We start from the raw sequence: 11,986 nt of genomic DNA on the forward strand, positions 1-11,986 counted from the left end.
CGCTCCCGCCAGGCCTCTCCCCCTCCTGCCAGTGGCTGCTCAGGCTGGTCTGGTCCGTCACCTCTCGTAAGAGGCAGTGCCTGGCAAGGACTGTGGTGCAGCCCCTCTGGCCTCTCCCGCAAAAGCAGTATGTTTCGAATGATAACTTCCACAGGGGAGGTTCTCACTTTGTGTTGCTTGCCCTGTTCATCCTGACGACTCCTAAAGACATAGCAGCGTTTAAGGAAGCTGCTAACACTCTCCTTTAGGGACAGAGCCAGTACCTTGTAAAACCCCAGGCAGTGCTCTGGGCTCTCCATGTTCCTGGCTGGGTACTCTGCTTCTACCTCAGGGCAAGGCTGTAGAACTCCAGATTTCATCTGTACCTACTCCCAGCCACTGGGCTAAGGCACAGCATCACAATTCATTTCCTGGCTTCTAGGTATTTTCATGAGAATACTCAGTCAGGTCTTGGTTCCCACATGCGCAGCAGAAAGACACTTCCCAGAGGAAGTGGACCTCTTTTTCCAGCATGATGTTGCACTAGGCTCGTGTATACCTAAAGCTTCAGTTCAACATTCCATTTAAGCAAAAGGCAAAAAACCCTCAACAACCCACCCCCAACTATACAGTCCCTGCAAGCGTCAGGAGTGGCAGTGGCTTTGAAAGCAGGGAGAGCCTCAGTTCCATTCCCATTTATGGCAACAACAATAAAAAAGGACAAGAAAAAGCCCAACCCCACTCGATCACTTCTTGAGCTGCTGCTTTAAAGGACCACAAGTCTGGAGCACCAACTCCACCATTACATCACTACACGAGTGGGAAAACACTGAGATGGCTCAGGTATACTTGAGATGTTCCAAATGTTCAGAACTGGAACAAAAGCACCTTCTACCTAACCATACCAACACCTACCCCCAGCACCCCACTGAAATCTTTGAGTCTTGTTTTAGAACAACAGACCGAACAAATTAAATTGGAGCAATACCGAGGGGGGAAAAAGAATTATCCATACAATCAAGAACATCCTTCCTGAATTCCCAGTGGCATGTACTTTACATCAGAGAGGCCCTGACCTGCCAGAGTGACAGAGGAGCTTCCGGGGGGACATTAAGGTTTAGCTGGGCACCTACCAGTCCTCACCGGTGACTGGCACAGGCCCTGCTGACCAGTCACTGCTAAGAAGTCAAGTCCCTGTGCTGGGGCTTGGAAATAAATGTGTTCCCTGCGCTCCTCTTCACACTGCACTGACCAATAGACACCGCTGGGTGAGTCCCTGCTTTCCGTGACCTGAGTGCAGAGGGGTGCAGCCCCGGCCAGAGATATGCCACAATGCTCTGTTTTCAGGTTTGAATAACAACGTTTGATCGTATTTTATTGCTGTCAATAAAGCAGTGGATCTTATTCTACAATTTGAACATATCCAGGTGGATGAAGGCTGTCTCTAATAAAATATTTTAACTTTAGAAAACAGTTTAAATTTCAAATCTGTTTTAAATACGCTAAATCTGTTTCAAACATGCTAGGATGTTCCCAGAAAAACACCACCCCAAACAGCCACCAAACTGTTTAGAAGCTAATAATATAATATTATTATTGTGAAAGTTTGTCTCACGTTTTCCAGAGAAACCTTATTTAATAGTTATATATGTATATAATGAACTGTCTCCACTTTTTTATGAATGACCCTGACCAAACCATCATTTTTAATGTTCACATTTCAGTTGACAACTTCGGTCGCACAAAGGTAGAGAAGCACATGCAAAAAAGCATTTAAAGTCAAAGAGCAGGAACGTACCCGTAGTGCTGTGATTCTGAAAGGATCCCTAAGTCTTCCATCTTCATCTTTTAAATTATAACCTTCGGCTCTTTTATCCCTTTCACTTATTTTCCATAATTTAATAGTTTTATCTAAAACCAAAAATTCACATGCTTGAGAATGAATTAAATTCAAAATAAAATCATTAAATAATGGGGTCAGCAGAGCAGATATTATTTATCTAGTGAGGTTTCCACTGCTTGCCACAGAAAGGACCCCGAGGGAGTCCCCTGAACCACAATGTACCACGGAGCACAGCCCTCCCTGTGCACACCTGAGGTTCTCTGCCTTCAGCTGCGCTGTTTAGCAGAATTGGTACATGAAAAACAACCCACAAATACACCAGACACATGCGCTTGGAGGGTGCAGATGGGAAATGAGTGAAAAGATCAGTAAATGGAGAGGGGGAAAAAGGTGGACTCCATTTTAACTCCAAAGTGATGTTCAGTTTGAATGAAAAACAAATCCCTGCTGACCAGTAAGGCCCTGTGCCAAACACCCTTCGCATGGGAGGCTTCACACACCCTCTGCCACACTTCAGCAGTAAGCCCTGCATGCCCTACACTGTTTGTAACAGACAAATGCTAAGGAAAAACCCAGCAAAGCCCTGAACTCCTTATACTGGCTGTCTTCAGGAAACCTGGGGCTGTGTCAGGTGCCTGCTAAGGACAGCAGGACGGCCCCATTGTTTGAGGGTGCCCTGGGTGAAGGGAGGCACTTACCAGGGAAGGTCTGTCCCAGTGCAGAACGTAAGGACACACCATGAGCGAGACCCTTGGCTAACGGGAAAACCACCTCTCCTCCCCACTGTTTAAAAACTGCTTGAAGTTTAGTAAGACTGGTATCAAAGTAAGATTATTTTAACTTTTAGGTCCAGTAGGCAGAAATCTTTCCTGCTTTCCAAGTGCTGAGTAGTAGGAAGGATCTCAGGCAGCCCTTATATAAAGTCCTTTCAGTGTGAGGCAAGAATCAATCGCACTGTTCGGAACAGGTGTATACCCCTGACAGTCAGAGTGAGTTTTTCCATGCTCAGTTGTGCATTTACATTTACTGCTTGCTCCATGATGCCTCAGAATGAGCCAGACCTCATCCTAATGTCACTACCAAAATGTGGGAAGAAGTAAAAAACCTGAAGTGCATTAGATGAAAACTTGGAATCATCATTAGATGAAAACTTGGAATATCCAGCTTGCAATTTCTGCACTGCTTTTATGTATTCTAAGGCACAGAGTGAAAACAGCATTAATACTTGAGTGCCTGCTGTCTTTCAAACACCGCTCTTCAGAGCACACAGGATGTTGTGGTGTTGGTAAAGCAAAAAGAGCTTGTAACCCCAGTGCTTCCATTTCAAATGCTTTTATTAAAAATTCATCTGGGGTCACAAATGAATTAATTTCAGAATTAGGATGATCCAGTCAAATTCAGACTTCTGCTACAGTTCCTCAGCAGAGGAACAGGGTACGTGAATCAATAGCATGGTCGGTATATCCAGAGAAGGCAGCTCTGTAACTGGGCCTACTCTGCTTGCTCTTCATTGTGTTTACATTCATAAATCAGTCATTTACAGATCACTACAATCAAACATACTTTGCATATGATTAGAGAAGACATTAAAGCAACCCCAAAACACTGCAGAAACAAATCCCACAAGTGGATCAGAGGTGAGACAACATTCAAATGACATAACAAGTTATCTGTGCAAAAATGAAGTGTCCTTACCATTTGTAGACAGCAGGAAATGAGCAGCGTTCTGTTGTGGTAACCACCTAATTTTATTAATTTTTTCCTCAATTTCTAGACTTTTCAAGTAGTCGAACTCAGGTTCGTGACTTTGAAAGGTACTGTAAACATTATATTCTCCCCTAGAATGAGGACGGCTTTTATTCTGCAAGGAAACATAACATTTTGGAAGCTGATGTTACTGAGTTCAGTAGGAATTGCACATACAAACCAAAAACTAGAAATCGACAGTTAGAACGTAAACTCTTTATAACAGCTCCTGATGAATTTCAGATCGTTACTCTATGGTACTGCACCTAGTTTAGATCCCTACAGTGCACACAGGCTTCCTTTCAAAAATGTATCTTTATATATAGCTACGGGCGCGCTCCTCGGGCGCAGCCCAGAAAAGCACTCGAGTGGAGTTCCTGCGGGTGCCTGGCAGAGTTCCAGGCTGCGCTCCTCTCCCCAGCGTGTTCAACAGAGCTGGAGCAATGTTAGCTACATCCTAAACTCCAAACCACCGGTTCCGCACAGTTAGTTCACCTCATCTCCATTCCTGTCCTTTTCCAAAACCCATTCCTCTAACCTCTGTGACATGGTCATAGTGCAGGGTTTGCAGGCTATGAAATAGATGTTAAAGGGCACAAGGCATGGAGTGATTAAATATGTTTTTAATAAAAACACAACTGCACAGAGTTACTTTGTGGAAGGCACAGCATTAGATCGAGCTTTTAGAACATGCTGTGTCCAGAAGTGGGATCACGGCTTATAATGAAGCTTTGAAATCTTTTTTATTATACAAACTTGAAAGCTGGATATAGCACATTTTCTTCCAGGCCACTCTCAAAGGCTGTTACAATCACACTAACACCTCTTCCCCTCTCGGAATTAGACCGCTTTGGCTTATCCTCATCTAGTAGATGTGGCAGCAAGGAGCAGAGATCAAAGCCGCAAGTATCCACAGATTTGCAATATCAGATTTGCAGCATCTCATTATCAGGCTTTCCAGATAAGCTCCCATCAGACAGTGATTGGCCTCTGGAGAAGAGCCCTGCCAGCAGAGCTGCAGGGCCCAACACTTCAGCAAAGCCAAACTCCCCAGCAGCGGGTCGGAAACCCCTCCCGTGCAGGACAGCCTGACCCACACACTGACTGCCCCAGCAACACCGCAGCCACGCCAGGCACTCGACGCTGCCCGGACAGTGCAGGGCTGCACTGGCAACGCTTCTGCGCTTGCCCAGGCAACTGCGGTAAAGTTAGTTCAGCTGGGGTTTTCTCCGCATGTCTCACAAGTACAGAGCTTCAGTTAATTCTGAGACTTTACAGTATTTTACTCCCCACTGGTCATTTAACTTCCAAGCATTTTGGACAGGATCCCCTCAGATAACTGGTCCGCCCAGCTCACTGCGCTCCTTACCTGGCTGCCCACCATTTAGCAGACTGCCTTTGCCTGCACTGGGCAGTGTCTCACACTTCATCTCAGTTCTAAGCAGCTGTTTGTTCCAATCATATATGAGAGTAACGTCATACGAATTTGTGGCTTGATGCACATCATCTCAGCCCGCCCTCCCAAACCGAGGTGTATGGCAAATTTTCTAACCGTCCTAAGCTGTTATTACCCTAGTCTAAACCCCACACGGTTTAACAACACTGGTAATGAGGTTTTTAGCAAGGTTCCAGTATTACGTACTTATTTTAGATGTTCCTTCCACTCCCGAAATGCTGCGGTTTTGCACGTGCCAAACGACCCATAGGCCCAGCTCTTCCCTACAGTTTGCAGGTTTTCCCAGGAAGACAGTTGAATACTCCTGCGTGAATAGTCTGCCTTGGGTTTGGTCTCAGTTTTTTCCCCCGACACTCTTGAGGAAGTGATGTTAATGACCGAGTTTTGACTTTCAGAACAACTGAGCACCAAGAGCTGAAGGCAAACTAGTAATAGTTCCCCTCTAAAGGGCCACCAGGAAAGCCAGAGATCCAGGGCAGGTGAACACTTCTGACCTTGATCTTGCTGTGCCTTGGTTCAGTCTATACAGCAGACTAAATGATAAATGAGCTCTGGGCTGTCTAGGTGGCGGGGTATGATATTTCAGCAGCTTTCCCAGCAATAGGATTTTCGTTTCACTACCTCTCAAAACCCTCCCAGTAAAACCAATAAATCACTTTTGGTAAGACATTTTATAACTAGTATCACAGTGAAGATAAAATGCAAAATACTGGGCAGCTGTTCATTAACTGAGCATCACTTGAACCACATAACGGAAGAAGTGGGATTCTGCTGAAAAAACCCCCACACTACAGCACCCAAAGATTAGTGCACTTCATGCACAAACAAGCTGAATTAAAATTCCACAATCAATTTTGGTATTTCTGATACAGGGGAAGGCTCAAAACCAAAGGCTCAAATTCTCATCAGGTCTTCAAGGGAAAGGAGAAATATGCCCTTGGGTGAGCAGGGGAAGATAGTGAGAACTGCCGTGGGGAATACTGATTTTAAAGAACACAATTCCAGATTCTCCCAGACATGGCAATTCTTTGTCAACATTTAGTGCACTTTTCCAACACACACCATTTGTCTGGTTATAAAAAGCCCAGTGATGCACCTGCTCTGGTGAATGGGCAGAAAATGCTTCAGCGTTATCACACCACACCTTGGAAAGGGCCAGCAAAAAAGCTGCGGGAGGGGGAGTTCCTGCACTGAACTAAAGTTCAGCTCTTCCTGAACTGAAAATGCTCCAGTGTTTCTGAAGAAGTAGCTGCTTCCCCTGTTCTTCATTCAAAACACATCAGATGTTTAATTCTTCAAAGTGTGAACCACCTTATCCTGCTGCCCTTGCTTAACTTGGACCCTTTTTATAAGTTCTTCTCCCATTCTCCTCAAAAGCGTTATGAGTCCTTAGATCTGCCTGACAGGGCTAACGTTTAGGAGAAAGTCCAAAGGCCATTGGACTGGGCACACTGGGGATATGCAGAAAGAACTTGCTACATATAAGTACCCACTTGTACTTTTGGGAATTTTTTTTTTTTGGTAATAGGAGGGGGAACCACCACCAAGTTTAGCACAAGGCAGATCTTCAGAAATGGGGCTAACTCCGGGTTTTCTGTGAACAACTATCCCATCTTTTAAACCCCAGGGCATGGAAAGATGAAGTGAGACTGTGCAACACAAGAACAGTGTAGTAATAGCACTTTTGTTTTTCAAGTCACTGACCTCTTGTTCCCTTTGAAATATAACCACTCTGCCACCTTTGTCTCCTGTTGCAAGAAGATCACCCGAGTAATTAAATTCAACTGTTGAAATAATATCAGCTGTGAACAGAAAAGAAATAAAATAGCACTGTAATGTGTAAAGCAAATCAAGATGTTTCAAGACGTGAACACAACATTACAACTTGTATTAATGCAACAACACAACTTCTTGATTTACATCATTAAACCGTGTTTCAAAGCCTAACAGCACTTCCAATGTAAATCCCTTCCCCATTTCTCCGTTTAAGCTTGTGAGGGCCTTCAGTCACAAAAGAGAAGGCACATGGTTTTAGGAATCCAAACTGCAGTCTTCTGCTGGCAGTAAATGCTGAAATATGCACAGAGCTCCCCAAAACAAAGAATCGTTTCAAAAGAGGTTCACCTGTGGTTGACTTTGGAGCAGCCCTGCAGCTTGTGCTGCTCAGAGAGATTGAGGGATACCTCATGTGGTCAGGTCAGGAACCTGACCTGGGCTTCCCAAAAGGGAATTAAAAAAAAAAAAAAAAGGGAAACCGGACCTTCCAAGCTGGGCGGGAGAAGGGGGCAGGCAGGAAGGAAGGAAAATTCTTGCAGTAATTCTCCCAGCTGAGCTTCCTGCACCAGCCCTGTGCAGAAGCATCAGCGTGTTTCCAACAAGCGGGAGGCAAGGATGAACGCAGCAAGATCGCAGGACCTCCAGTTAAGGTGACTTCAGTGCCCCAGGACTGAACCTTGCCAATCAGCAGCGCTGCACGCCACAATGAATCCCTGTGGTGTCAATAAAGGAATAACTACCATGGCACAATCTCCAGCCCAGGGGCAGAGAGATAAGGGCTGTAAATGGCCGTCACAGGTTTAGGCATATGGTACAAAACCAACAAACCACTGGGCATAAACTGGTGAGTAAACACCGATCCTCACTGTTGCTTGCTGGCCAGGCAAATATTTCATTATGTGATGCAGGTATAAAACTGGTAATATCTGAACTATGTGATGTCAATTAGTCCCAGAGTTTGCAGTCGGAGACTACATGAACACTACTTTCCTGTATCGATTTTGATGCGCTATCTTTAAAATTCCTCTCAATAATCCCTACTCCTACATGGACAGTGATTAGGAAGTCTGATCAGTTTTCCCAATATATGATTCATATTTCATCTTTTATGAACAGATGCCCTTAAATAACTTTTTTCTAGTGTATAAAGATCATGATTTACCTTCTTTGATTAAAAATGTTATTTAAAAACATTAAATAAATCTTTCTACATATTTATCCCAGCCTTCAAAATTGCAATCTGCTGCTGGACACATCCAGTTTTGTATTTGCCTTTAACAGGTTACGGCAAGATTCCATGTTGGTAAACGACCCCAAATCCTCAGCAGAGCCCAGACACTAACCTAAACCCAGGCCCTGGCAGCTCACACTCCACTCCTCTCTCCTCAGCTCACCGACTGTTCACAGCTCGCCATCCTGCCCGTTTCCAGCAGCTCTCTCCAGCTCGTGCCCTCTGCACTCAGTGACCTGGCAGCAGCACTCACCATCTCACCAGTTCTCGAGTCAACAACCACTGAGCCCTTCGTAAACCTCACCCTCTCTTGTGGAACCCCTTCCAAGTAATTACACAGCAAACCCCCCTGGCTTTTCCCTGTGAACACCATCCGAATAAAAAGTAATCCCCCTACGCTCTTTACACCCGTTCCATGTTTCATAGCCAATTTCTGGTACAAGGCCATTTGCCTCAGGAACAGACCCCTCTCCAAACTGATAAAATTAATTTGCAGCACTAAGTAGTTACCTACAGAAACCAGCATACGGTATAAAGGTTTCACTAGTACTACATGGTCCCTTACTTTAGAATTTGCCTTAGAATTATGAGCTTCTGGTAGCACAACACAGAGAATTTTAAGTTACGTATGTACAGGCACACACACATCCTTAAAAAAATATATATATTTATACACATGTATGTAAATAAACTACTTGGACTACAGAGTGGTACAACATCTGTTCAATTCAGAAATTTAAACAGAAAAGCTACATATTTCCACCTACCCCAAAGATTCACTTTGTCCAGACTACCCCTATACAACGAGCACAGCCACAGCATTTCACCCAACCTCAGTGTTCAACAAGCAGCAGAATGTCTCAGTTCACACATTGTCAGGAGACCTGGCCTCTCGCACATGAACTCTCTGCTCCTCTTTGCAAAGTGAAGGAAAATTCAGATTACTGACACAACAAAGCCAGGTCATCAGCATCAATACCTGTCCTTCCTGTGCTATAAACGGAGGGGACTCCAGAGACGTTAGACGGCTCTAAGGGACCAGCTTCTAGCTGGTCCGGTGAATCCTGTTCAGACTTTTTACCCCATCCAAGTCAGAAGAATGTACAGTATGTAACTTTAACCACTTCTTAGGTATACTTTCTAGGACAGATAACACAACATTTGTCACCCTGTAATGCTGATACTCTGTTTCACTTGTCCACAGCTTCTCACATCTCTCTGCTGTCATGTCTCACACCCTGCTTATGTCCTCAGACAGACTAAGAATTATCACACACACAGAAAGGGTATGAGCTGCTCCAGGTAAAGCTTACTGTTAATTTGGAAGCTTTTTTTCTTAAGAAAGAAAACAAACTGAAACAAGGCCCTTTCACAACACACTGTACAAGAAACATATGTATACGACAAGCTGGTGACCCTGCTGGAGGTGTCATCCTCATTAAATTCCACTCCAAGACCAACAATTTAAAAACTCCTACATCCCAGTATCACTCAATCACACACAGGAAAAACCTCTGTGATGCCTCTGGAAATGGTGAACCACAGAAAAAAGAAATGAACAATGAGGTAAGTGATTTGATGACATTTCTGTACTCTGCTCAAACACTGAGCAGCCCTCAAGTCACCAAGGTTTACCAGTAGCAAAACTAATATTCCACTACCACAACAGTCCCAGAGCCATTCTGGCATGGATTATTTTTACCTTTGAGACATCAGCAAACATCCTAGCAGAAGTAAAGGACTCCTTAACAACGATGTCCAACAAAGTCATAAAAACCACTTTTCCATTGAGTCTCAGAAAGAGAAAAAGGTATTATTATTTTCTCTCATGTACTATCAAAGCACTTACAAAACACAACGTGCACCACTTCTGCTTTAACACAGATGTAAAGTCTCCAGAGCTGGTCTGCCCCAGCTCTGATGTACCCGCAGTGCTATCCAGCCAAAGGGAGTCTGGCTTCCCTCACAGCAAGAGCTGGGGAGACGTGCTACACCACAGACACTACCCAAATTCCATGGCTTTACACACAAAGAGGGGAGAAGAGGGGAAGCAACCCGCACTGTACAGTGATGATGCCAGTGGAGATGCCTCTTTCCTAAATGGCTACAACCAGAAAAGGCTGACTGAAACAGCAAATCAGCCAATGTGCTGTATGGAAACAGTTAAGTGGAGGAGACACATCAGGACAAAAATACAAGCACTTTGTTCAAATATTTTCTACACTTAAAATTTTGGAACATGATAAAATCAACTTTTATTTTTGACAGCACTATAATTTTGTAATATATAAAAGTATGAATTAAAACCAGTTTTCCCTATAGGCATGTTTAATGCGAGCATATTAATCCCCAAAATAACTGAATCCAGTATCCTCAGCACTACACTATTGCAAAGCAGGTTAAATAGCCACATAAACTTTCCTCCTGTAAACTCTGGCGAGCAGCAAGACCGGTGGGGTTACAATGAGTCTGGCGACACCTCTTTCCAGACCTTAAAACTCCATGTTCAGCCTCACTTTTGGAAAGGAGCTCTACCTCAGTTGCAGTCCCCACGCAGAGCGGGGAGCGCCCAGCTGCTCTCATAGCTAGAGGATTGCAAGGAGTGCTGGCAACTACATGATGATTCTGCAGAAACCCCAAATTTAAAAGCACTAAGCACTTCCGTGGGTAGTAGACACCCTTCCAAGACATGAGAAGGCTACAAATATCCATTTTTATAACAACATAGTGGCAACCATTCTCAGTGACTCAGGAGACTGTCCTGTAAGTCAAACTTCAGTGTAAGTGCTCTAAGCCTTTTAACTTCACTGCTGCATAGGAACCTTCCTATGCCAAAAAAGTCCTGTTGGAATTCTGTTATAAAGTTCTAGAACCTCCAGGGCCTCCTGGACTTGTTAAACTGCGGGGGTGAAGGGGGGCAGGAGGACGGAGACTGACATTTATTAGGAGTCTGAAGTGACAGCAAGCTTATACCTGCAAACGAGTTTAATCCCACCAAGGACTCGTACTAGGCGTTTCTGACTGACACCGATAGCAGCGGCTGGGCTCTCTGTTTAGGTAATGGAGAAGGCAAAGAGGTCCACAACATCTAAATTGGATGCCTAAAATTAGCTACTGTGAACTTTTACTCTCTGACCTGGCTGCACATTGCTGCTTCGGATCAAACCCACAGGCTGAAAAACTGTAATTACTTCATAGCTCACCCAGCAGATTAATGAACTTACAGCTGCAGCCCACACTTAACGACAAATGCTCACTAGACACAGGCAGCAGCGACTTCTCCCTCCTCCTTCTAAGGTACTCCAAGACTTCTGCCAAAAGCCCACTCCTGACAGTTTAGGAACAAGGGAGTCTGATAGTCACTATTCTCAAACATCATCTAAACAGGGGCTTTCAAACACCATCTAAAAAGAGGCTGCTCCAACTTCTAGGGCACTTGAACTGAAAATCTTCCAGACAGGTAAGGGACAACTCACCGCTGCACATCCAGCACACAGACTGACAAAAACCCGCACGTCAGCAAACTTGTCCCTCCCCTTCAAAAACGTTTCTAATACTCAGCACCTTTTCCCACGATCTGTCCTGGAGATCCAAAGAACGAACTGCTTCAGGGGCCATGAAACTCTGTGAAGAGGCTCCTGCTTTGTGAGGCAGTGACTGGATCTGGACTCGAGCCAGGTGCCTGGCACAAAATGCAAGGGACACTGCCAAGGGAAACCAAACACAGAGACAACAGTGCTGTGCTTGCATTCCAGCTCGAGGGTGGCGCACCTTTCTCTCCTCCGACACACACTGTTACTCTGCAGAGGTTTGTTCTACAAACGTGGGAGGCATTATATGGTTTCCTACAGGTGAGGGGGATGAAACAGAGAAGTGCAAGTTACGTGCTCTTAAATCCACTTGGAAACCACAGGTTGGGCTCTCCCACTGCCACTGTGCTGAACCCCCAGACGTG

At 44.7% G+C, this 11,986-nt stretch overlaps 1 protein-coding gene across 1 annotated transcript in view; it reads right to left on the bottom strand.

Moving 5' to 3' along the window:
• The window catches only part of PPP2R2D (protein phosphatase 2, regulatory subunit B, delta), a gene marked incomplete at its 5' end in the record, with an annotated part of 12,837 nt that extends 5,743 nt beyond the window's left edge, over positions 1-7,094 (bottom strand). Inside the window, 4 exons of the mRNA XM_010132857.1 lie at positions 1,778-1,890; positions 3,518-3,683; positions 6,729-6,826; positions 7,026-7,094. Of these exons, the coding sequence (XP_010131159.1) occupies positions 1,778-1,890; positions 3,518-3,683; positions 6,729-6,826; positions 7,026-7,094 (446 nt within the window). The remainder of the gene's footprint in view (positions 1-1,777; positions 1,891-3,517; positions 3,684-6,728; positions 6,827-7,025) is intronic.
• Between the last annotated feature and the right edge of the window lie 4,892 nt (positions 7,095-11,986).

The sequence above is a fragment of the Buceros rhinoceros genome, unplaced genomic scaffold (assembly GCF_000710305.1).
Source record: "Buceros rhinoceros silvestris isolate BGI_N320 unplaced genomic scaffold, ASM71030v1 scaffold12063, whole genome shotgun sequence".
NCBI lineage: Eukaryota > Metazoa > Chordata > Aves > Bucerotiformes > Bucerotidae > Buceros > Buceros rhinoceros.